The following is a 27199-nucleotide window of genomic DNA, read 5'->3' as shown; positions in this document are numbered from 1 at the left end:
ACAGCTGATGGCTTGGAGCTCAAAGAGCTTTGATTGATTCCATACTAGAGTGGAATGCCTTAGCCCCAAAGGACAGCCTTCAAGGTGCTCAGTTAATGCTTGCATCCATGCGCTCCACCCAAACTCCTAGGATCAATGCCCTTTCACCCTCAGTGAGCACACCATGCCTTGGCTCCTGAGCATTGGAGAATGACAGTCAATAAAGCTAACATATGCTTTCTTCTCCTTCACAAGTACAGGTGGGGAATTCATTCTTATCATAGGGTGAGGTTTGTTTCTCTTTCCATTTCTTTCTCTGAAGGGCAGCCTGTGAAGGCATCCCTTTGGCACACTCAGATTGCTAGCCTTGCCACTTTTGTGCTTTTAGGTCATCATTGTGTGAGAAAAGAATGGCTTGACCTCAGCACTGCAGTATTGTGACAGTCAGTCTGATCCCTGAGGCTTGTGCTGAATGTCAAATGAGTTTGTAGTGTGTGCACTGTATGGGTTTGCTGGGCAAAGACACAGGTCACACCCAAGGCAGATGGCCCCTGAAGTCATGCATCATGGCACCCAACTCCAAATGAGTCACTTCTGGAAATTTCCATCTACTATTTTTAGGCCACAGTTGGCCTGGGTAACAGATGCTGCTAAAAACAAAACCTCTGATGATGTGTTTGCTATGAGCCTTACCTCAGATACATGGAGGTTATGTGTGTCTTAGTGGGCTGAGGTCATGGTCCACCTCTAATAAGGATGCCCTGCTGCAGTACGATGGTTGTGACTTGGTTGTGCAAGGGGGCACCATCGTATGCTAAGGCCTATTCCTGGAGGTCACTAAATGTGCTCTGGAATAAACAAGCTGCAGAACAGAACACACAACTTAGCCTAAAGACTCCATATAGATGCAGCAGAGGCCCAGGAACTCCCCAGGTCAGAGAAGACTCAGACAAAGCTATCAGAACAGGCTCCCTCCCAACCTGCTGATTGGCTATTGCACCTTGTGTTCCCTGCCATTCACTGTAGTGACCTCAGGTCTTGAATCTGTCTGGTTCCAAATGATTATGTTTAGATGAAACAGGGGACAGAGGCAAGCTCAGGAGATGAGGGCAAGCAATGCTGTCCCTTTGAGTTTGACAGGTGTTCAATTGAATTACATGTATGACCTCCTGTGAGTCAGGAAACCCATCAATGTTTGCCTTTTACCAACCTCATCACATACTTTACTTCTCTCTTTGTGGATTTCACAAGAAGATTGTTCTAAAAGCAGCAAAGATTTTACTCCCCCTGCCACTATCTGCAGGCAAGCAGGAACATTCTGCTGTTTTACCATTTTCCATCCATTTATGCCTCTTCTACAGGGAAAGCTTTGAGTAAGACAGACCATAAAATCTTGTTAAAGAGCCATGAGCAGCAAAGTCTCACATGACACCCTGTACAAGACTGTGCGAGAAGTTCTGCACAGGAACCAGTGTAAGCGCCACAAATTTCTGGAGATGGTGGAGCTGCAGATCAGCCAGAAAAAACTATGACCCTCAGAAGGACAAACACTTCTCAGGCACCATCAGGCTTAAGTCCACCCCTTGCCCCAAGTTCTTGGTGTGCATCCTGGGGGACCAGCAGCACTATGACGAAGCTAAGACTGTGGATCTCCCCCACATAGACATTGAGTGCTCAAGAAGCTTAATAAGAACAAGAAGATGGTCAAAAAGCTGGCCAAGAAGTAGGATGCCTTTTTGTCTCTGATCAAGCAGATTCTACATATCCTGGGCGCAGGTCTAAAGAAGGTCGGCAAGTTCCTTTCTCTGCTGACACACAATGAAAACATAGTGGCCAAAGTGGATAAGGTGGCATCCCCATCAAGTTCCAGATGAAGAAGGTGCTGTGTTTGGCTGTTGCCATTGGTCACGTGAAGATGACTGATGATGGTCTACAACATCCACCTAGCTGTCAATTTCTTGGTGTCCTTGCTCAAGAAAAACTGGCTTCTCAAGCATCAGGGCTTTGTACATCAAGAGCACCATGGGCAAACCATGCATCACAATGCTCTAATAAACCTCAGTGCTGCCATCCAAAAAAAAAAAAAAAAGATTTGAAAACTTTTAAAGATGATATATCAAAATGTCAATTCTCTGAACACTGACACCAAACTCCAATATGATTCTAATTAGAATCCTGATAAAACCTTAGTTAAACATTTAAGTTTTATTAACATGCATTAATTTACATATAATAAAAGTTTTCATGCCATTTCCATGTGTTTATATGATGTCTTTCATCACAGCTCCGCTTGTCTCTTTTGTCCCCTCTCACTCATGCTAACATCCCCCTCCTCTTAGCAATTCATTCCTTGCTGATTTTAAAGTTCTGGGGATTAGGGCTGGAGAGATGGCTCAGTGGTTAAGAGCACCGACTGCTCTTCCAGAGGTCCTGAGTTCAAATCCCAGCAACCACATGGTGGCTCACAACAATCTGCAACAGGGATCCGATGCCCTCTTCTGGTGTATCTGAAGACAGCTACAGTGTATTCATATACATGAAATAAAGTTCTGGGGATTCTGTTGTTTTGATGAACCAATGAGTTTCATTAGGGTTGTCTACAGGACTATGGGTAAAAGGTTAACTGAAAAAGGATGAGCGTCTTGCCATGTCTCTCTCTTCTTCATCAACCACTAACTGCCTATAGATCACGGGGAACCACCTGACAGAGGCATTTAAGAAAAGGTTATTTTGGCTCAATCCATCATGACACAAGGCATGGAGGTATTACTCCCTTTGGGGTGATAAAAGCTTGCAGCAGCAGAAGCCCATGTCATGGTAGATCAAGAAGCAAAAATAGTAGAACTGGAATAAAGAACCATTGGCCATCCTATAGAGGCTTACTCCAACCACATCCTATATCTTGAAGCTGGAGAACAAGCATTTGAGACATTTATGACTCAAAGCACAACCTCATATATAAGATTGGACACCTGAGATAAGCACAAAGTCCCACATTTATAGTAACGTGCTTTTTTTAACCTATGACAGTGGTTTCTCAACATTCCTAATGCATGACCCTTTAATACAGTTTCTCATGTGGTGGTGAGCCAACCATAAAATTATTTCATTACTACTTTATGACCATAATTGTGCTACTGTTGTGAATTAGAGTACAAATATCTGCTATGTAGGCTATCATACCCCTGTGGAGGTCATGACCAACAGGTAGAGAACTGCTAACCTATATTGAAAGTACACTAAAGACATCATGCTCAGATCAGTGGCAACACTAGCATTGTATCCTTGTGATTGGGTCATATTTTTACTCCCTTGAATGTTCACATTGGTCACAAGGTGGGAACAAATGTTATTTCTATTTTACAGAAGTATGTGCAAGTAAGAAATTCTCAAATTCTCATATAGAAAATGACGTAAATGGATGCAAATCACACACAGGCTTTCTGAAGTCACAATTTATAGTACTAAATTTTTAATAAAGCCCAGTGCGAGGTTGCTTCCCACCTCAATGGTTTCTGTTCCCAAATGAAACATACACATATAGTCTTTATATTTAATATGCCTTACAGAGGACAATAGCTGGACAACTGCCTAGCTTCCATGTTATTAGAATCTACATCCCATCAGTAATTCCAAGTTACTACTTACTAATTTCTGTGTTCCATTTTGGCTGTCCCAATTGAGCAGCACTTTGGGCCATGCTCCTCCACCCCCTTTACAGGGCAGCTTTGCCTCTCTGCTGTGCAACCCCCTCAAGCATGTCATCTCTCCTCTTTCCTCCTTTTCTTCATGGTCCCAAGCCCAGGGACCATAACATCCTGCCTCTCTCTCTCTCTCCTCCCCAGCAATTAGCTGCTGGCATCTTTATTTACTAATAAGAAATAACTGGAGGCAAGTTCCCAAAAGCTATAATGGAGACCCTTGTGCAAATTAATAGAAGACAAGCAGCCACATTTCTCCTTTTATTAAAAAGGTACTTTTTTCTCAGGTATACCTTGAACACAATTAAAACAATTAGGTCAATTGTAAAGTATGATATACACTTATAACATCCAGTCCATCATATTTGACAATTTAGATAAGGTATTATATCATGTATCCTAACTTAAAGATTTTATTGTTCTGAATCTCTTGCATTACTACCTGAAAACCATCCTTTCAAATCCGGACTGTCTTCCTAAATGCTGAACAACTTAAGTTCAGTTATGAGACTGTAACTAGTCTTCAACCCTGTCAAAGATCTGAGAAGGAATTAAATATTATCTGAATATTTCAAAATGTATACAATTTGTAGAGACAACTGACTGCCTGGACAGACCCCAATATTCCTTATAATGTTGGAACATCTATCTTCAGCCTTCTGGCCCAGAACCATCTTACAGACCTTAAGTGAAGCAGGAATTATGAAAGACCAGTTTATCCTGTCTTGCCAGAGCTTAGCAATTGATACAAATACTCAGCTACTGCTCCAGAATCATGCCTGCCTGTCCACTGCCATGCTCCCTGCCATGATGCTCATGAACTCTAACCCTCTGAAACTGTAAGCCCAAATAAATTATTTCTTTGCAACATTTCCTTGGTTATGGTATTGTAACACAATAATGGAAAATTAAATGAGACAGCCCCTAATGGCTATGAGAAATTGAAGAAATAATTTCTACTACAAAAAGAAAATGTAAAGCCCAAAGGGCTTCCCAATATTTAAGGAAGAGGTGACATCAGTTTTATTTGAAGTTATACTATGTTGTGAATATGTCCCCCCCATTCATGTATCAGAAAACCAGTTCCCAAATTCTTATGTGAGTGAGGAGGTGGAACATTTCTGTCATAATCAGGGATGGGTGAGGCCTTGGGGAACTGGTCCTACGACAACAATGAGTGGCTCTGAAACAAGGGAAGAGACTCCTAAGGTGCTATCCATTCTTTTCTCTCAGTGTCATGGTGCAGACAGACAGACCACCATATGCCTGTGCTTCTCAGACTTCCCAGATTGTAGAACTTTGAAACAAGTCAACTGTTACTCTGTAAATTGCTTTGTCTTGAATCCTTTGTTATAGCAACAGAAAAGGGAGAAAGACTGAACAAAGAGCAGAGGATGAAGAAGGAAATGTTCCCCAAGTCCATTTTGCAGCCAGCAGCACCTAGAGATGAAAACCCAACCAATACACTACTAGAGAACAATCTTCCTCATGCTCACAGATGCAGAAATCTTCAATGTAACAAGGATACATGAAGCTCAAAAACATACACAGGAGATAATACATCATGGTATAATTTATTCTGGGAACATAAGGTTGACTTGCCATCTAAAGAGAAAACAATATCATTTATCATATTGACAGACTAAAATGAACAAAACAACAAAATCCCCTTGTACATAGATGAAAGGAAAAAAAACCCAACAAATATTCATTACAAAATCTCAGAGCAAATTACTAATGAGCAGGCAGATGACATCACCCAGCAAGCCTCTACAGCCACTGAATAAAGGGGCAAAGGCTGACTGCCTCACCTTCACAGTCCAGCAACTCACAGTGCTCACCTCCTTCACAGTGCCACATAAGGAAGAGTAGAAGAATCTATTTATAGAAAAGATGACTGTGAAGAAAATTCCAGGGAATCTATTTTTTTAGACATAAACCCAAATTTAACAGCACTTTAAATGTAAAGTTAGGATTCCCAAATCCATTAAATTCCTGTATGTTAGTAACTTATGTGTATTAGCATTGAGATATCATCTGATATTTTATCTAAAATGGAGGTGAACTCTGCATGCAAACAATCCCTACAAAACTGTTGAGGGAGACTAAAGATTGGAACCATCCACCTTCCTCTTGAGGAGAATAACATTGTGGGATAATAGGTAGGGTGGAAACTATCGTAGAAAATGGTTCTGTCACAGAAACAATCAGAAGGGTGCTTAATGGAGTGGTGGTAAGGCTGTTGGATCCTTTCTCCACCCACTAGCCACTGAAGGACTTACACAGAGGATGACCTTAAAGAAAAGAAAGCTTGAAACATTCCAGGGAGCAAAGAGGAAGTGCAGACAGTCCTCTGTGCCCACTGGAAGAGCTGGTCTCCCAAGAGTGCTGACACACCTGAGAGCACAGGCAGGACTACAACTTCTGCACCGAGGGACCCGCCTGGAGCCCTTGAGACATAGGAGGAGCAGTCTGGGATAGGATCCTTCCAGTTTCTGTGCATCCAGAGCTGATCCTGTGCCATAGCTCTCTGTGCCCGGATCCTGTCAGAAGAGAGCTTGTCCCTCACAAATGCTGACACACAGAATTACAGGAGGGTCAAGCCACTGTCAAAGACAGTAAGACCAGCTAACACCAGAGATAACCACATGGTGAGAGGCAAGTGCAAGAACATAAGCAACAGAAACCAAGGCCACTTGGCATCTTCAGAGCCCAGTTCTCCCACCACAGGAAGTCCAGGATAGTCCAACACACCAGAAAAGCAAGATTTAATTTAAAGTCACATCTCATGATGATTTTAGATGACTTTAAGAAGGTCATAAATAACTCCCTTAAAAAAAGACAGGACAACACAGGTAAACAGATCCTTGAAGAGGAAACACAAAAATTCCCTTAAAGAATTATAGGAAAATACAAGCAAACAGGTAAAGGAATTGAACAAAACCATCCAGGGTCAAAAATGGAAATAGAAGAAATGAAGAAATCACAAAAGGAGACAACCATGGAGATATAAAACCTATGAATGAGATCAGAAGTCATAGATACAAACATCACAAACAGAATACAAGAGATAGAACAAAGAATCTTAGGAGCATAAGATACCATAGAAAATATTGACACAACAGTCAAAGAAAATGCAAAATGTAAAAATATCCTAACCCAAAACATCCAGGAAATTCAGGACACAATGAGATAATAGGTATAATTACCTAAGGATAATAGGTATAGAAGAAAGCAAAGATTTCCAACTTAAAGGGCCAGTTAATATCTTCAACAAAATTATAGAAGAAAACTTCCCTAACCTAAAGAAAGAGGTGTCCATAAGCATACAAGAAGCCTACAGAACTCCAAATGGATTGGACCACAAAATAAATTCCTTCCACAACATTATAGTCAAAACACCAAATGCCCTAAACAAAGAAAGAATATTAAAAGCAGTAAAAGTTCATTTTATAGCAGAAAAAGGTCAAGTAACAAATAAGGGCAGAACTATCAGAATTACACCAGAATTCTTAATGAAGACTATGAAAGCTAGAAGATCCTGGACAGATGTCAGACAGACCATAAGAGAACACAAATGCCAGCCCAGGAGACTAAAACCAGCAAAACTCCATCAGTAGATGAAGAAACCAAGATATTCCATGACAAAACAAAATTTACACAATAAACTTCCACAAATCCAGCCTTACACAGGATAATAGAAAACTCCAACACAAGGAGGGAAGCTACACCCTAGAAAAAGCAAGAAATTAATGTTCTTTAAACTAACCCAAAAGAAGATAGCCACACAAACATAATTCCATCTCTAACAACAAAAACAATAGGAAACAACAATCATTGGTCCTAATATCTCTCAACATCAATGTTTAATTCCCCAATAAAAAGGCATAGACTTACAGACTGGATACATAAACAGGACCCAGCGTTTTGCTGCATACAAGAAACATACCTTAGTGACAAAGACAGACACTTCCTCAGAGTAAAAGGCTGGGGAAAAAGTTTCCAAGCAAATGGTCCCAAGAAACAAGCTGGAGTAGTCATTCTACTATCAAATAAAATTGACTTTCAACCAAAAGTTATCAAAAAAGATAAGGCTCATCAAAGGAAAAAATCCACCAAGATGAACTCTCAATTTGGAATAACTATGCTTCAAATGCAAGGGCACTCACATTCATAAAATAAACTTTACTAAAACTCAAAGCACACATTGATTGCACCTCACACAATAATAGTGGGAGACTTCAACACTCCACTCTCATCAATGGACAGGTCATGGAAACTGAAATTAAACAGAGACTCAGTGAAACTAGCAGAAGTTATGAACCAAGTGAATTTGATAGATATCTATAGAACATTTCATCCTAACACAAAAGAATATACCTTCTTCTCAGCACCTCATGGTACCTTCTCCAAAATATACCATAAAATTGGTCACAAAACAGGCCTCAACAGATACAAAATCATACAAATAATCCCATGCATCCTATCAGATAACCATGGACTAAGGCTAGTCTTCAATAACAACAAAAGTGTCAAATAGCCCACATACACATGGAAGCTGAACAATGCTCTACTCAATTATAACTTGGTCAAGGAAGAAATGATGAAAGAAACTAAAGACATTTTAGAATTTAATGATAATGAAGATACAACAAACCCAAACTAATGGGACACAATGAGCAGTGCTAAGAGGAAGACTCATAGCTCTGAGTGCCTGCAGAAAGAACAGGAGAGAACATACACTAGCATACATTGACAGCACACCTGAAAGCTCTTGAAAAGAAGCAAATACACCCAAGGGGAGTAGACCACAGTTCATAATCAAACTCATGGCTGAAATCAGCAAAGCAGAAACAAAAAGAACTAGAAAAAGAATCAACAAAACCAGGAGCTGGTTTTTTGAGAAAAACAACAAGATAGATAAACACTTAGCCAGACAAACCAAAGGGCATATAAACAGTATCCAAATTAACAAAATCAGAAACGAAAAGGAAGACACAACAAAAGAAACTGAGGCAATCCAAAAACATCATCATGTTTTACTACAAAAGCCTATACTCAGCAAAACTGGAAAATCTGGATGAAATGGACAATTTTCTAGACAGATATCAGGTACCAAAGTTAAACCAGTATCAGGTAAACCATCTAAACAGCCCCAGTCCATAACTCCTAAAGAAATAAGAAGCAGTCGCTAAATGTCTCCCAAACAAACAAACAAAAAAAATCCCAGGACCAAATGGGTAGATGGGTTTGGTGCTAAATCAGATCTTCAAAGAAGACCTAATACCAATACTTCCAAACTATTCCACAAAATAGAAACAGAAGAAGCACTACCTAATTCATTCTATGAAGCCACAATTACTCTTATATCTAAACCACACAAAGACCTAAGAAAGAGAACTTCAGACCAATTTCCCTTATGAATATTGATGCCAAAATACTCAATAAGATTCTCTTAAACTGAATCCAAGAACACATCAAGACAATCATCCATCATGATCAAATAGGCTTCATCTCAGGGATGTAGGGTTGGTTCAATATACGGAAATCCATCAATGAAATCCACTACATGAACAAACTTAAAAGAAAAAGAACCACATGATCATCTCCTTAGACGCTGAGAAAGCATTTGATAAAATTCAACACGTTTTCATGATAAAAGTCTTGGAAAGATCAGGATTTCAAGGCCCCATACCTAAACATAGTAAAAGCAATATATAGCAAACCAGTAGCCAACATCAAACTAAATGGAGAGAAACTTGAAGCAATCCCATTTAAATCAGGGACTAGACAAGGCTGCCCACTCTCTCCCTACTTATTTAATATAGTACTCAAAGTACTAGCCAGAGCAATCAGACAACAAAAAGAGGTCAAAAGGATACAACTTAGAAAAGAAGAACTCAAAATAGCACTATTTTCAATTGATATGCTAGTATACTTAAGTGACCCCAAAAATTCCACCAGAGAAATCCTAAGCCTGATAAACAACTTTAGCAAAGTGGCTGGGTATAAAATTAACTCAAACAAATCAGTAGCCTTCCTCTACTCAAAGGATAAACAGGTTGAGAAATAAATTAGGGATATGACATCCTTCACAATAGTCACAAATAACATAAAATACCTTAGGGTGACTCTCACCAAGCAAGTGAAAGATCTGTATGACAAGAAGTTCAAGTCTCTGAAGAAAGAAATTGAAGAAGATCTCAGAAGATGGAAAGACTTCCCATGCTCACGGATTGGCAGGATTAATATAGTAAAAATAACCATCTTGCCTAAAACAATCTACAGATTCAATATAATCCCCATCAAACTCCTAAGTCAATTCTTCACACAGTTAGAAAGAGCAATCTGCAAATTCATTTGAAATAACTAAAAATCCAGGATAGTGAAAACTATCCTCAACAATAAAAAGAACAATAAAAGAACTTCTAGGAGAATCACCATCCCTGACCTCAAGCTGTATTACAGAGCAATAGTTAAGAGCTGCATGGTTTTGGTACAGAGACAGGCAGGTAGATCAATGAAATAGAACTGAAGACCCAGAAATGAACATGAACCCACACACCTACGGTCACTTGAGCTTTAACAAAGGAGCTAAAGACATCCAGTGGAAAAAAGATAGCATTTTCAACAAATGGTGCTGGTTCAACTGGAGGTCAGCATGTAGAGAAAGGCAAATTGATTCATTCTTTTTTTAAATCAAGATTTATTTATTTATTATATCTAAGTACACTGTTGTTGTCTTCAGGCACACACAGAAGAGAGAATCAGTTCTCATTACAGATGGTTGTGAGCCACCATGTGGTTGGTGGTATTTGAACTCATGACCTCTAGAAGAGCAGTTGGTTGCTCTTAAACACTGATCCATCTCTCCAGCCCAAATCGATCAATCCATTCTTATCACATTGTATAAAGTTCAAGTCCAAGAGGATCTACATTGAAACTAATAGAAGAGAAAGTGTGGAAGAGCCTTGAACACATGGGCACTGGGGTAATTTTCCTGTACAGAACGTCAATGGCTTATGCTCTAAGATCAAGAATCAACAAATGAGACTTTGTAAAACTGCAAAGCTTCTGTAAGGCAAAGGATACTGTCAATAGTACAAAACAGCAACCAACAGATTGGAAAAAGATCTTTACCAATCCTACCATTGGGCTAATGTCCAATATATACAAAGAACTCAAGAAGTTAGACTCTAGAGAATCAAATAACCCTTTTAAAAATTGGGGTACAGAGCTAAACAAAGAATTCTCAACTGTGCAATCTCAAATGGTCACGAAGCACAACATCCTTAGTCATCAGGGAAATGCAAATCAAAACAACTCTGAGATTCCACCTCACATCAGTCAGAATGACTAAGATCAAAAACTCAGGTGACAGCAGACGTTGGTAAAGATGTAGAGAAAGAGGAATACTTCTCCATTTTTGGTAGGATTTTAAGCTGGTACAACCACTGTGGAAGTCAGTCTGGCGGTTCCTCAGAAAATTGGACATAGTACTGCCTGAGGACCCAGGTATATCACTCATGGGCTTATGACCAAAAGATGCTCCAACATACAACATAGACACATGCTCTACTATGTTCATAGTAGCCTTATTTATTATAGCCAGAAACTGGGAAGAACCCAGATGTCCTTCAACAGAGAAATGGATACAAAAAATCTGGTACATTTACAAAATGGAGTATTACTCAGCTATTAAAAACAATGACTACATGAAATTCTTAGGCAAATAGATGGAACTAAAAAAATATCATCCTGAGTGAGGTAAACCCAGTCACAAAAGAACACACATGGTATGCACTCACTGATAAGTGGATATTAGCCCAAAAACTCAGAATACCCAAGATACAATTCACAAACCACATGAAGCTCAAGAAGAAGGAAGACCAAAGTGTGGATGATTCAGACCTTCTTAGAAGGGGAAACAAAAATACTCACAGGAGAAAATATGGAGACAAAGTGTGGAACAGAGACTGAAGGAAAGGCCATTCAGAGCCTTCCCCACATGGGGATTCATCCCATATACAGCCACCAAACCCAGACAATATTGCAGATGCCAAGAAATACATGCTGATAGGAGCCTGATATAGCTGTCTCCTGAGAGCCTCTGCCAGACTTTTACAAATACAGAGGCAGATGCTAGCAGCCAACCATTGAACTGAGAACAAGGTCCCCAATGGAGGAGTTAGAGAAAGGACTGAAGTAACTGAACCAACCAAACCCCCCAGAGCTCCCAGGGACTAAACTGCCATCCCAAGAGAACACAAGGATGGACCTATGGCTCCATCCGAATATGTAGCAGAGGATGGCCTTGTCAGACATCAATGGGAGGAGAAGCCCTTGGCCCTGTCAAGGTTTGATGCCTCAGTGTAGGGCAATGTCAGGGAAGGGAGGTGGGAGGGAGGGATTGAGTTGGTGAGGAGCACCCTCATAGAAGCAGGGGTGTGGGATAGTGGGTTTCTGGAGGGGAAAGTGGAAAAATGGATACCATTTGAAATGTAAATAAAAATGCAATTAAAAATTTTTAAAAAGAAAAAAAGAAGAACGAGGAAGTACAAACCTTACATGGCTGCATGGCTGGTTTGCTCTGGAAGGTGTAGAGAAAGGAATGTTGGAATAAAGAGTAAAAGGAAAAGAGGTAGGCAGGTTATGGTAGTGGATTGGGGAAGACATGACTAGGCTGGTCCTACTTGTCACCAGAGCCCTAGGTAGTGACGACCCCTGCTGAGGTAGGAAGCTGATGAGGATTCCCAGCAGGGAAACAGATTGTGAGTTACACATCTCAATGATGTAACACAGATGGCTGTGGGCGTCTGGTTATCTATGAAGCCCAGCCAAGGAAGAGGCTGGATCTCAAGGTAATGTGATCTCCCTAGGTGAGGGAAGACAGTGGGGGCTCCAAATACCTCCCCACAGAGAGTTCAGAGGATTCTGAGCAACTGAATAGAAAACACAGAAGAAAGAAGAGAGTATAGAAAAGGAGGAGCTAGGGAACAAGAGGAAGCAGGAGGAGAGGAGAGGCAGTGAGAGGAGAAGGGAGTTGGCTGAGCTACTGTGAGCAGTTACATCTGAGAGGAAAAAGTAAGAGAAGCTGGAGAGAGAGGACAGAGGCCTGGGGTCCTTACTCAGTGTAACCATGAGACATCCAGGCAGAGCTGCAAATAAACGGTTGTCTACCCATGGCCCTATTTGGGCTTCAGATACCTCAGTAGGGGATGGGATGTGTGTACAGGACTTCTCAGCAGGTGCATGGTTTTTAGAGCCCTGAGATTGAATGGTGTCATAGAATGTTTTTCTCTAGAAAAGTGAAGATCCTAGTCAGTGTTAGTTCTGCACTTTAGGGCTTGGAGTCAGAGGATGTGGGAAGACCTATAGAGCAAGACTTAGGAGCAAGGTAGAAGGAATGAACATGCGTGTGTGTGTGTGGTGTGTGTGTGTGTGTGTGTGTGTGTGTGTGTGTGTGTGTGTGTGACCAAGTCCAGACAGTAGTGTGCAGAGGGAAAGATAGGTTATCTAGTGTGGTGACAGCTGACCTATGACATTAATAAAACAACACCCTGGGCACCTGCAGAAGAGCAATTTGGGCTGAGTAGTGAGGTGGGATGCAGGGGTTTAGGGGCTGAGTGCAGGCATTTGGAGTGGGATGCAGGCCTTTAGGAGCAGGCGTGGGAATATCAGAGCGTACAGATTTGGCTGATCACTGTTGTGAGGAAAAGGCCAGTATTACCTCTACCATAAGGAGGGAAGAGTAAATGTGCCTAGGAACTAAGCTACCCCAGAAGCCCCAGCCTACACATACACTGGTTAAATGAGGGAAGATCACACTACAAATTGCTTCAGAGGATGGTGAGGTTGTGCCCACAGTGGGGTACAGATGCCATTTGAGGAAAGCGATTTATCAAAATTTCTTGAATTCTTTTTAAAAGCACATTAATCATCTCTCTAGACCTTAAATTCTTACCCTAAAACAACACTTACACACCCACATCCACAGAAACACATAGATCACGTCTCTGGCATGTCGTGCTGCTCTTAGTCACAGCTGATGGGAGCGGCTAATGAAAGACCCCTGGAGCGGGGAGACCCTCACTCAAGTCTCGGGATGACTCGACCCCCCAAGAACGCACGTGAGACCATCCTTGCTGTAATAAACATGAGGTTTATTGATAGGAACCAATACACTGGGGTCGAGACTCGTATCCCATGCAGGGGCAGAGGAGTTCGACCACGAGTAGCTCGGAGAAGAGGTATTTAAAGGAAGAAACCACAAAAACTACCACCTAAGGGGGTAGGGATGGCATCATTGGAAAATGTTGAGAATACCAGTGAAAAATGACAAGGAGAAACTCCCTGTTTCTCAGGATTGTTTAAGTTTATGGTCCGCCAGTTCCTGGGAGAAGCTTCCTGTTTCTCAAGATTGTTCTCGAAGATTTTAATCTAACTTTATGGTCAGCTGGTTCCTGGGAGAGAGTTGCTGAACTGGCTGGTGTAATTGCAGTTCCAGGGCCCGACCAGTTTCTTTCTTCTGCTCTAAACTTTTGTCTAGGGAGGCAACCTTAAAACTTCTACCTTTCACTATGTGGTCCTGCCTCTGTTTACAGCTTCTAGATCTGAGATTCTCCAGGTGATAAGGCTTGCTGTGCTCAGCAGGATTACACTCAGAACATTAGATGCATTTCCATCATGGCAGGAATGCAGTTGAGCCGTCCTGCATTGGTCCTGCATTGGTCCTGCATTGGTGTGTCAGCTGACACAGAGCACTGAACCATCTGCTTTCGTACTCAGCTCTCACACTTCGAGCAGCTGCTCTTTTCCTGTAGACCGGCATATCCTTTGCCACATATTTATTTGTGGGCGCTCTTGCACTTACAGGGTTCCCCAGGTCTAGCACTCCTGAGAACTGGAAGTTGTGATGTGTGTCCCCAATGGAGAAAATGTGATAGCAGGCTTGGTTTTATGTGGCTATTACAGTACTGCTGGTGAGGAGTTAAGAACTGATAGCTCAGCCATGTCTAATTAGTAAGGTCTCTTGAAACACAAACACACTCTGCATAATATTATATCTTGGTCAGTAGATGAAAATGTGAGCACAAGGGCATGGAAAGCTAAGCCCTGGGTTCCACTGGAGGAGAGGACCCAGTGTGTGCTGATTTGGTGCTCATGATGAGAGTCTTGGAATGCAGCTACCCTGCCTTTAGTAAGGCGTGAATAAAGGCATGTGGAGGTAGTATAGCTAGCACAACGAACAAAAATGCAAGCAAAGCAACTCCTTGTAGTCATTTCCTGGAAGTCTTGTTGCACAAGAAGAATCTGAAGAGATACCAAAATGCCTAAGGTGACATCACCTTCAGTGACATGGTTCAAGAGTCTCCGAGTGGTCACTGACACACTATAGAGTGATGGACACCAGGCAGATGATGCGGTCCTTCGGGGGCAGGGGGTGGAGCAGGAGTGTGTGCAAGCACAGAGGGCAGAGTGGGTGACTGATGCGCATATTCACGGTGACAGTCATCTGGACAAAGGAATTTGGCAGAAAAACAAGCATAGCCTCTGCAAGCTGACTCCTGAGGATTCCCACAACAGAGAAAAGACAAGGCACAGAGCAGGGGTAGAATCTGCTTCTGTTTTAGCAACAACTCTGCCTAGCACACCCTTCAAACTATACGGAGAAAAAGAGCCAACTAAGCACTGAGAGACTCAGGGTCTTACAGGGAAATGATGCTTGTTTTTTCTGTTTCTATTGATTTGCTTCAGCAGACACAATAAGGACCATTCTGTTGAAACTTCAAGTAAAATTCTAACAGAATTTTTAAAAAGCACCCGTTGACTACATTTTGATTGGCTAACTAAGAAAAGCTATAGCCATACTTAATGTTGCTGGCTCACTGTTTAACATATTTTAGTAGAGGATTTTGAGAACAGCACCAGTGTCTCTGCAGAGTCAAAGTTGTAACACTTGTAAATTCTGTGTTCTTTTTTTCTTTTTTTTTTCCTTTAGGAATCGTTAAGAGCCATCAGATATGAAATATCCCCAGATAAAGAGTATGCGTTGTTTTCCTATAATGTGGAACCGGTGAGTCTGACCCTTGCCCATCTGCAGAGCAATCTTTCTCTATCCTGCTACCTTCTGAGAGTGCTTCTTGTATGCGCCTTCCCCATGATCTCGAACCCTGAGACCCTTGGCAGCCCTGGGACAGCCTCTTTAATGAGTCACACCGCCACCTAGAGGAGAGGAGAGAAATACAAATTTTCTTGGCAGGAAACACAATGACTCCTTTAAAGAGCTGTTTCCTGGCATGGTCTGGGGAGATGAGTCTCCTTGGAGATACCCATTGTGCTTTTATTCCCAATCTCCCAGTGAAATGATCAATTTAGCACTAAAACAAAAAGCAGCTGCCAGTGGATTTTGCCTGCACTCCCTGGCCTTGCCAGAGCCTGATGAAATCTGAGTCAATTTCCCTTCTGTATATCCTCTTTGTTAGTGTTCTGTGTGCCCCCTACCCCCTAAAATCTGGCTGGAATTTTCTATTAAAATCTGACGCTGGGTTTGAGTAGTCGCCTAAACATCTAACCCCTGGCTAGCTTGTTCTCTTTTCCAGCCCCTTCCAAAGCTCACTGGTCTCCAGGTCCCTGGAGATCTAGTTAGTGTTTCCCATGGGGTAAGAGCCCCTGAGAGGTCTCTGCTCAGAGAGGCTCTATGGTGAACCTGGCATGTGAAGGGCATTGTTTTCTGTCTTAATTTTAATTTTGAATGTCTGCTGTCCAAGAGAGTTCATTTTCTCCCTCTAAATTCACTGGAACAATTGAGCATCTATTTGGGACAGTTTTTACCTAGGCACCATCTTACGTGCTTCACTCCATGATGCCTTGAGCTTTGAGCAGCAGAGCAGGACATGCACAGAATATGATAATCTCTGTCGGCGCCAGCACCGACACGGTACCGAGAATCGGGCGAAAGCCTGCGGGATGAAAGAAGCACACACACACACAGGTTATTCGTGTCAAGCCAGAAGAGGAAGAGAGCTTCTGGTTTCTTTATTGACCAAACTATATATCCAAAGAACACCACTTAGCAGGTATCTGTCAAGCACAGTGGGGAACCCTGGCTGAGACTTCAGTAACAAAGGACCGACTATGTGGCCTGAATAAATTAGGGAAATAACCAGGAAGGCCAGCCTAATTCTGACTCAGGTGAGAAGTACCTGGCCAGACTGTTCCCAGTTGGGGACAAAAGGCTTCCACAGGCAAGGGCAGGGCTCAGCAGGGGTCAGACCTTGCTAGAGACCCAGAAGGGTCTTGTTCAGGCTGACAACATTCTGTGAATGTAAACTTCTTGTGCCACACAGTGACAAAGCAACCAGGCCCAAATCCAATACAGCTCCCACAAATCTCAACTCATTTCACTGTTCCCCAAAACACAGAGCTGCTCTGGAGCTGGAGTTAGTGCATAGGGGTACCTGAAGGAATCTGGATTTGCAGCTCCAAGCTGAAGTTGTCTTGAATTGGATAACCATTACATCAGCAAACAGTGGGATCACTACACTAACAACAGTGGGATCACTACACTAATAACAGTGGGATCACTACACCAACAACAGTGGGATCACTACATTAACAGTAGAATCACTATACTAACAACAGTGGGATCACTACACTAATAACAGTGGGATCACTACACCAACAACAGTGGGATCACTACATTAACAGTAGGATCACTATACTAACAACAGTGGGATCACTACACTAATAACAGTGGGATCACTACACCAACAACAGTGGGATCACTACATTAACAAAAGTGGAATCACTACATTAGCAACAATTGGATCACTACACTAGCAACAGTGGAATCACTACACTAATAACAGTGGGATCACTACACCAACAACAGAGGGATCACTACATTAACAGTGAGATCACTACACTAACAACAGTGGGATCACTACACTAGCAACAGTGGGATCACTACACCAACAACAGTGGGATCACTACATTAACAGTGGGATCACTACAATAACAATAGTGGGTTCACTACACTAACAACAGTGGGATCACTACATTAGCAACAATTGGATCACTACACTAGCAACAGTGGGATGACTACACTAACAGTGGGGTTACTTACATTAACAACAGTGGGATCACTACATTAACAACAGTCAGGTCCAGCCTGTCCTGCCCCCAGAATCCTTCAAAGCAAAAGCTTGTGTATTTGTTCCTCAGAAGGTTCTGAAGGAACATTCTGTCAGCCACTCACTGAACAGGAGTACCCTTATGATTGGTTCCCTGTGTCTTTACATAGAAGGATGCTCTACCAACTTCTCTCCTCTTCCCCAAGACTCCTTTTGAAAGGTCACCCTGGGATCCCATCACAACCAACAATCATTTAGTAAAGATGATTTTGCCCAACATGAGTCTCTACCATGTGAACATTGGCTACAATCAGGACCCTTGACATGACCCCTCCCACTCAGCCATCTTTGTAAACACAGATTCTCAGAATCCCTTCTGCTTGTGGAGGAAACATGGAAGGGACTGCATCTGGATTCCTGGCTGTCCATCTGGGGGAAGGTGTGAAGCCAGACCTAACCAGATGAACAAAGTTGTAAACATTTCTAGAAAAGTAGGTACTTTGAAGGGGAAAGTCTTAGCTTGTAATTATGGAGTAAGTAGGATAGGACAAGGATTCCTAAGCTGAGGTAAGCAATTATTATTAAGAGGGCTAGGTTAATAATATAATGATTAATTTACTAATATGTAAAAGAACTCATAAAGAAACCTGAGAACTGTAATTATGGTTAAGTGCTTCCTCTCTGCAGCACACATTGAAAGGTTTGGTATCCCCAGGGGGCACATAGCATTTCCAAATGGGGTATTTTTTATTTTTAATATGATGTTTTTATTATTTTTTCATACAACATATCTGATTGCATTTCTTTCCCCTATTTATCTCCTCCTGAATCCCTCTCACTATTCCATCCACCCAACTTCATACACACTCTCAGGAAAACACAAAACAAAGAAAAGCATACATAAAAACATGGGGGGGCATTTTTTCTTGGTCATCTAAACCTAAGCATGGGGCCTGCCCAGTGTAGTTGACATGTCCTGTGTCACAGGGGGATGGAAAACCCATCCCCCTCACAATAGCCATCAGGCACAAAGAGGTTAGGATTGGGACTCCATGCCTAAATCCCGTTAAAAATATGAGTCATCAAATCTATTCGAGAGAGAACAAACTCAATCATGATTTCCAGTTTTCAGATAAAGTATCTGTGAGTCCATGTGTGCCTTAAATGGGGACCGAGTTTCTATGCAAGGGATCCTAGCCACAAAGTGTATCTATTTTCTGTTCTTACCATCTCATCTCTCCCCTAAATATTATACCTGACTCAAAGAGCTAATGTTTGTCACATGAGTTCTGTTTCAGAGACAGAAAGAAATTCATGTCATTTCTTAGGGACACTCTTTTTGGAGAATTCTCTTAGAATTAAGCTATGCCAGGAAAGTAGCAGCTTTCAATTTGTAGTTTGAAAGTTACCCCAATGAGTAAACACTGCTTTAAAAAAAAATCCATGCTCCGTTGGTGCATCCCTTCATACAGAGAGCAGCTGACAACCCATGGCACACATCCTAAACTCTGCAGGCGAAATGAAAAATAACCAAAACTTTAATATCTTAGACCATTTCAAAGTATAGATAGGTTTGTGAGAGAAAAGAAAATTTATGTCTGCAAAATATTCTTCCTTAGATAACACATTCTGTGAAATGTGGATATATGTAAGTAAATTTGACTTTTGTATTTAAAGATGACAATGAAAAGTGCTGTTTTTAAAGCCCCTAGACAGCATTCTGTCCCAAATAGCATTTTGTCTAAAAGATAGTCTAAATCAAAGCCCTACACTAAGTCATTGATACATGTAACAAGAGACCCTAACACTTAGTGACTTAAACCAATGGCGTTCATTATCTCTGGTTTCTGTAGGACAGAGATCAGGACTCAGGTTACTGGATGTGTTGACTTTGAGACTTTCATGCAGCTGAGGTCAGAGTCATTGTGCCATGGCTGAGTATGGTGGCATAGACCTACAATCCCAGAACGTGAGAGGCTGTGGCAGGAGGACTGCCATGAGTCCAGTGCTGTAGTTCTGAGGATCTGTGTAGCAGCCTTATTATACTGAACATGAGCACCCAACAACAGCGAGACAGCAAGACAGAGGAACACTACCTGTTAAGGTCTGCGTTATGTTCTTTTCATCTATTTATTAAATCTGTGTGGGATCCAGGCAGGGAGTTTACTGCTTTGCATACTGGGTCTGAATCATTAACAAGTAACTAATTTCCGTTCTCCAATAAACTTTGTTATCATGCAAGCACTGAGTTGCACAATGAGTTATAGATCAGGACCCTGTCTCAAAGGCCACCACCATCACCACCACCATCATCACCACCACAACCATCATCATCACCATCACCACCACCACCACCACCACCACCACCACCACCACCACCACCACCACCACCACCATCATCATCATCATCATCTGGGCTGCAATCCCACCTTCAGACTCTGGTGAGGAATGGTCTTTCCCAAGTTCCTTTGCATGGACATTTACAGGGCTCAGTTTCTGTGGACTTTGGGCCGTAGAATGTTCTCAGTATTTCCCCAAAGACAGTCTAAAATGCAGTGGTGTGTACCTCAGAGCAGCAAGCAAGAAGACGGTAGGTGCCAGCCAGTATTTCTGATCCATTGTGGATGCCTCCCACCCCATGTTACCATAGGTCATTTGCCAGAAGCTAGATAGGGGGATTGCATCCTGAGGAATATGGATAGACAAGTCTCTGAAGCCATTATAGAGCCCCGTGTAGCTCTGTCTCCTCCGCCCTCTATCTCATACGCCCTCTCAAATCACCGAGAAGTCATGGGATCAGGGAGGAATGAGTTCAGTATAGTCTTGTGTACTGTGCTCAGGGAGGGTGTCACTCATCTTCACATGCCTGCATGACAAGGATTTGATTTTCCTCTGGACTGAACAGGTCCAGAGGGAAGACAGCCATGTTTACTGGAGAAGGGAGATGAGTTATTCATTAGTGACTCAGAAGCAGTTAACAACATGCAGGCCTGGATTCCACACGGGTTCACCAAGTGGCGAGGGAGGAGCCTAATGCTGATAGTCAGTGCCCCTGTCCTGTGTCTCCCCTGCCCAGTGCCATCTCACCGTTGTTTATTCAGGATCAGTATAATAAAGATGTTGCACAGACCCTCAGAACTAGAGTTCTCTTGAGAGTCCCAGTGGGGGGGAAAAACGATTTTTGTATGTGGTAATCTTACTACCCACATCCAAAATTTACCAATAAAATCACATAGTTAGATTTCCTTGAGTTCACTGGTTCCTTTCTTAAACAAGTTTATGTTATGCACTCAGAAGGTGTCGATGACCACACCGCACGGCACCGAGAGCCGGGCATAAGCCTGCAGGATTAAAACACACACACACACACACACACACACACACACACACACACACACAGTTATTCGTGTTAAGAAAGAATGCTCATTTTGTAGCTTTATTTTCTGAATATATACCCCCAGGTGGAAAAATCTAGGAAGTACAGTGGGAAACCCTGGCTCAAGACTTTGGTAACAAAAGACCGAATATGTGCCCCCAATTTACTGGGTAAAAATCCAGGAAGACCAGCCTAAATCTCAAAAACAAAGACCAAAGACCGGGAAGACAAAAGGCAGGAATGAATTGTCCATTGCCCAGGTGTGTCCCTACCAGGCCAAACTGCTCCTTTGTTAGGAACAAAAGGCTTCTACATGCATCAGCAGGGCTCAGCAGGGGTCAAACCCTGCAAGGGACCCAGAAGGGTCTGACAAGCGGGGTGAAACACTGCAGGGGACCCAGGAGGCTCTGACAAGAAGGGAAAAATCACCAAAGCCAGCCCCACAGTTCATGTTCATTTTTACTGATGGCCCCTGGCTGGCTGGGCAGCAAGTGAGGCTTTGCTATTCTGTGTACAGTAGTTTGTAAGGATGACTTTTAGACTCATAGCCTGGGTCATTACCAAGCCATATGTCTCTCTGGCCATCTCCAACAAGCTCTGTGGGCATTGGCACGGAAGCCGGAAATTAACCTCTGAGGCTTGAGCAGCTCCAGGTAATTGTCCTTCCTGGGAGACAATATTGATTCTCTACTTAAAATATTTCCTATGCTGGTTTTTAGCCAAGTAACAGATATTTGATCATCTCAACTTTTCTCAGTTCGGTCACAGACACTGGTGATGGAACAGGAAGTTGAAAGATCTCTCGTCCCTAAGAGGTTCTGTCTCAGGGTGTGGGGGTTAGGGGGAGTGGTGAGAGATATCATGGTCATCTCCTGCCTCAGAACAGTGTGAGGTACACAGCTGCCTCCTCAGACTAGAGAGGCCACCTTCTCAGAGGAGGAGGAGGAGGGAGTCATGTTGGCTGGGTAAGCTTCCTTCCCACAGCAGAGGCATTCTGTACAGTCTCTTCCTCGGGGAAAAGGAGTGAGAAGAACCATAGAGGGAGGAGAAGCGAGCCCTCCTGTCCATCTCCTTCCTCAGAGCATGTGGTGTGCTGTGCACAGCTCCTCCCTCAGATGAGACATGGTGTGATAAACACTCTCCTCAGAGAGCAGAGGTGTCCTGTGTGGCTTCTTTGGGCTGTGAGGTACCATTCACAGCTTCTGCCTCAGAAGAGAGAGCAAGCTGTGTAGAGCTTCCTGCTCAGAGGGAAGATGGTGCTGTGTAAGCTTTCTCCTCAGAGGGCAGAGGGTGTGAGGTGCCATCCACAGCTTTCTGCTCAGCACACATGGTGTGTTGTGTACAGCTTCCTCCATGGAGGGGAGGGGGCGCCTGTAAGCTTCCTCAGAGGAAAGGGGCATCCTCTGCTGTTTCTTCATCGTAGAAGAGGGTCTGTACAACTCGTCGTTGCTTGCTTCTCTCCTCACACTCATCCTGCTCAGTCCAGAGGAAAGGCATTTTGATGCTGAGCTGTGCATTACAGGAGTGGAACAAATTTCCCATTTGAGAAAAAAATCTTTTTTTTCTGCACTTTGTTAGTTAATGTAGCCAACTTTACCATCGGGGGAATTTGAATATATTATTTATATAAAGCTGGAAGGCACCCAAATATAGACTTGACTCAACATATTTGGTGAAATTAATTCCATCTAAATTCCATGGTCTTCCAGGCACATCTTTGATATGGGGTAGTATGTATGTATGTATGTATGTATGTATGTATGTATGTATGTGTGTGTATATAATCATTATATATATATATATTATCGTTGTTATTTTTTAAGAACACAAGGACTGGAGAGATTGCTCAGTGGTTAAGAATGTATACCATACTTTGAGAGGATCTGACTTTGGTTCTTAGCATCCATATCATGTGCTCCAGAGGATCCAAGTCAACTCCTTTACTGATTCCCTCTCCTAGCCTCTTTGGACACCGTACTCATGTACACAAACACAGGCACACACACACAGGCACACACAATGCACACACGCACACATGCATGCACACACATGTACGCACACACATACACAGAAAGAGACAGATAGAAAGAGACAAGGAGACGGAGAGAGACAGAGAAAGACTGCAGAGTAATTTCTAGGCCCTCCTTTGGAAGCAGCTGGCCAGCATGGCCCCCATTAAATGAGCTCTGTGTACATTTCTCTCTACTATGGCTAACATTGGACTTGCAGGGAACCCCCATTTGCATGTTCCTCAAATGAGGACTCAAAAGTCCATACCTGCAGCAAATCCTTAGTCTGCTCAGCTAGTCTTGATTGCCCAGCAGCCCTGCAATGGGAGGAGGGGAGATGGCCTTTAAGTGAGTCTCTGGAGATGGCGAGTGGCCTACAGAACTCCCTGGAACTGCACCCATACCCACATTTCCCGTTTGCCTCTCCTTCCAGCCAGCTTTTGTTCGCAGCCAGACATGGGAGGAAGGGTGGTTGTGTTTAGCTTTACTTAGTAGTTTCTTACAAAGTAACAAGTTCCATTACAGCATTTTTATAGGTACACTTTTCTTGGGGGTCCTTCTCCCTAGGCCTGTTCTTCCTGCCTAGTCCTCGTCTCTCTCTCTCTCTCTCTCTCTCTCTCTCTCTCTCTCTCTCTCTCTCTCTCTCTCTCTCCCTCCCTCCCTCCCTCCCTCCCCCCTCCCTGTGTTAAAATCTAGGATCTCACATGAGAGAAAACATGAAAACATGTGCTTTTTGTCCTTTTGAGTCTGGTAGACTACAGTTAACAATACTCTCCAGTTCAGTCCCTTTCCTGAAAATGCACGACTTTCTCTGTAGCCAAACATAGTTCCATGGTGCTTACACACTGTCTGTTGCTGCATTCATCTGTTGATGAATGTCTAGCATGGTTCCACTTCTTAGTGCATGTGAGTAGTGTGTTGACAGCAAACATGGATGTCAGTAGGTCAGACATATGAGGTGGAGAAGCATGAGCTCACATGGTGGAAGAATAGAGGAATCATCAGAAAATAATGCACGGGTGGTACATTGAGCAAAGACATTGTGATATGATTAATAGAAGAAATGGGCCAAGAAGGAAGGGATGGGTCAAGGAGCTAATGGTTGTTAACCAACTTTCCTGAAAAGGGTGGACCCTTACTGGGGATTACAGGAAGTGGTGCTTCAGGGGAAATGAGACTAGAGAATAAGAGACAGTCCTGTTGTAGGAGATGACCCTAGAAAGGGTTGTCAAAGGGGACAGAGTGACTCGCCTGAGGGACTGGATTCTGTGTAGGCGGGACATGGAGGCATCCGTGTTCCTAGGGGATGATCTGGCCACAGAAGCAGCAGGTGTGTGTGAAGTGAGGAGCACTGCCGGATGATGGCACACAAGCCATGTCTGTGATAGCATTAACAGCAATAACCACTCTTAAAGACCACCAGCCTGAAGGAGACTCTGCACGACCTAATGTAACAAGGGAAGTTTGCATAATTGGTGATGGAAGAAATGGCGACATGTAAATGAGGAGAGACACGGGTTTGCCGAGTGACATGGCCAGTAGAGCACACTGAATTGCCTTTATCGTGGACGGCCATTGCTGTGATGTAGCAAGGGGCAGAGAGACTCAAGCCTTTCCTAAAGCATTTGTCCTTTATTTCCCATTCTGCAGACTGTGATTAAGGGTGAGCTGTTCACAGCAATCACAGCCAGAGATTGCAGGCTGATTAATACGGAACAAGCTATCCTGGCCATGTGAACAAACAATTATCACTTGGACACTTACTGTGGATCATTAGCTCTACTTGTGGCGGGAGATTTTCATACTCCTGAAAAGGATTAGTAAACATGGCGGGGTAGGAACAACTTTGCTTGCAATTCTGCCCCAGCATGTCACAGAAATGATTTAGCAGAATGTAAGATGTTGTCCAAAGCCTTGTGGGTATATGACACGATTGTCAACTTAGCATGAATGATACTAAATAGCCACAAACACTCTAGAACACATGCTCGCTTTTCTTCTAGCCAACCAGGCAGACTTCAATAGTAGCGGACAGACTTTCAAAACCTTTTGAGTTCCCACTTAGTGCTGAGTGTGTCCCCCAGGAGGGATGCTGAGTTCTTTAAAATTTCTGGCCCGAGCAGCATAATATGGCAACTGGCTTGCAGTTCGGTCCTTCACAGAGCAGAAGGTTTCCATCCTTCAGCAGGCAATGTGAACCTTATGGCTTACTTTTTAGTTTTATTATCATAAAAAGCCTGAGCATGAGCGATGGCGCCCTTGGCCGTGTTCTGGAAGGTTCTGCATGCTAATGCACAGAGTGCTGCAGCTTGGCAGGCATGACTGCTACAGCTGCTGTGGTGACACTTTGGACCAAGTCCATTGCTACAGGTTTTGAGTCTCTAGAAATGACTGAGCAAGTGTTAAATTACCTGAACAATCTCTAAATCACATGTCGCCTTGGGCCCCTCAATGCCTTGCCTGCCACTGCTAGATAGGTATAATCTGACGGGCTCCACAATACCTACTTACAAGGCTATGAGGCTTTGCTTGCAGGTGTGTGTGTGTGTGTGTGTGTGTGTGTGTGTGTGTGTGTGGTGTGTGTGTCTGTGTCTGTGTCTGTGTGTCTATGTCTGTGTGTGTGTCTGTGTGTGTCTGTGTCTCTGTGTGTGTCTGTGTGTGTCTATGTGTGTCTGTGTGTCTCTGTGTGTCTGTGTGTATCTGTGTGTGTGTCTGTGTCTCTGTGTATGTCTGTGTCTATGTGTGTGTGTCTCTGTGTGTATCTGTCTCTGTGTATGTCTGTCTGTGTGTGTATGTGTCTATGTGTCTGTGTGTGTCTCTGTGTGTATCTGTCTCTGTGTATGTCTGTCTATGTGTGTATGTGTCTATGTGTCTGTGTGTGTGTCTGTGTGTCTCCGTGTCTGTGTGTGTGTCTGTGTGTCTCTGTGTCTGTGTGTGTGTCTGTGTGTGTGACTCTGTGTGTACTGTCTCTGTGTATGTCTGTCTGTGTGTGTACGTGTCTGTGTGTGTGTGTCTGTGTGGGTGTCTCTGTATCTGTCTCTGAGTAGGTCTGTGTGTCTGTGTGTGTGTGTCTGTGTGTATCTGTCTCTGTATATGTCTGTCTGTGTGTGTATATGTCTGTGTGTATATGTCTGTGTGTGTATATATCTGTGCGTGTGTGTATGTGTGTATGTGTGTGTGTGTGTGTGTGTGTGTTTGTGTGTGTGCGAACTTGGGAGTACAGAGTTCTCACTGAAGGTTGGAGGAGGAGTCGAACTTGCTAACCTTCCCACAGTCTGCTGTGTAATGCAGGAAGTGCCCGTTGGAACACATCATTCTTTGGAATGAACAAAGTAAGGGGAGCAAGAATAATGCTGAGACGTGGCTGTGACTCTGTGGCACCTCACCTCCCTGCTCACAGCACTGGGCATTCTCCATGATTTCTGGCTGCTATGACAGAGAGCAGAGAAGATCCATTAGAGCAACAGTTTTTACTGTTAATATTAAAGTTAGCATGCAAAGCAACAGGTCACAAATAGTGTCCTCACACATCTGTCACTAAACCCTGTCCCTATTCTCCTCCTCTCTACCCCCTCCCTGTTACCTCTTGCTGACCCCCACTCTTTACCCAGATGTTTCTCTTGCTCCCATTTCATGTGAATCCCCCGCGACTGTCCTACCACTCCTCCTTGTTATGATCACTTCTCCCCTCATGGTCCCCCTTTTATATTTTTATAACCTTAGAGTGAGGAAGTATGACAGTACTGGACTTCATGGTCGGAGTAGGTTGATATCCAGCTGTAGTAGGATAGACTCGGAGATGATGTGTAGTCAGAGAGCATTAGCTCGAGCTAGACTGTTCCTCACCATCTCTTCCTGCCCTGCCTTGACCATGGTGTAGACTTCAAGGGATCCCACCACATTACTGGCTACTCCTCCACTCAGCTGCCTCCCTCAAACATTCAAAGGTGCTCAGGCCTCTCCATTGTGAAGCAGACTCAAGACAGAGGCACTCTACCC

At 43.1% G+C, this 27199-nt stretch overlaps 1 protein-coding gene and 1 pseudogene across 6 annotated transcripts in view; both read left to right on the top strand.

Moving 5' to 3' along the window:
- The window catches only part of Dpp6 (dipeptidyl peptidase like 6), a 906096-nt gene that overhangs the window by 650463 nt on the left and 228434 nt on the right, over positions 1-27199 (top strand). For all 6 annotated transcript variants that reach the window (XM_087656307.1, XM_087656309.1, XM_087656310.1 and 3 more), the window contains 1 exon segment: positions 15682-15756. In XM_087656307.1, coding sequence (XP_087512433.1) covers positions 15682-15756 — 75 coding nt within the window.
- On the top strand, positions 1345-2054 carry LOC147994665 (large ribosomal subunit protein uL1 pseudogene; annotated as a pseudogene).

Source organism: Rattus norvegicus, chromosome 4 (genome assembly GCF_021556685.1).
Source record: "Rattus norvegicus strain SHRSP/BbbUtx chromosome 4, alternate assembly SHRSP_T2T, whole genome shotgun sequence".
Taxonomy (NCBI): domain Eukaryota; kingdom Metazoa; phylum Chordata; class Mammalia; order Rodentia; family Muridae; genus Rattus; species Rattus norvegicus.
The sequence above is the reverse complement of the archived record's forward strand: the minus strand, read 5'-3'. Positions and strand labels throughout refer to the sequence as shown.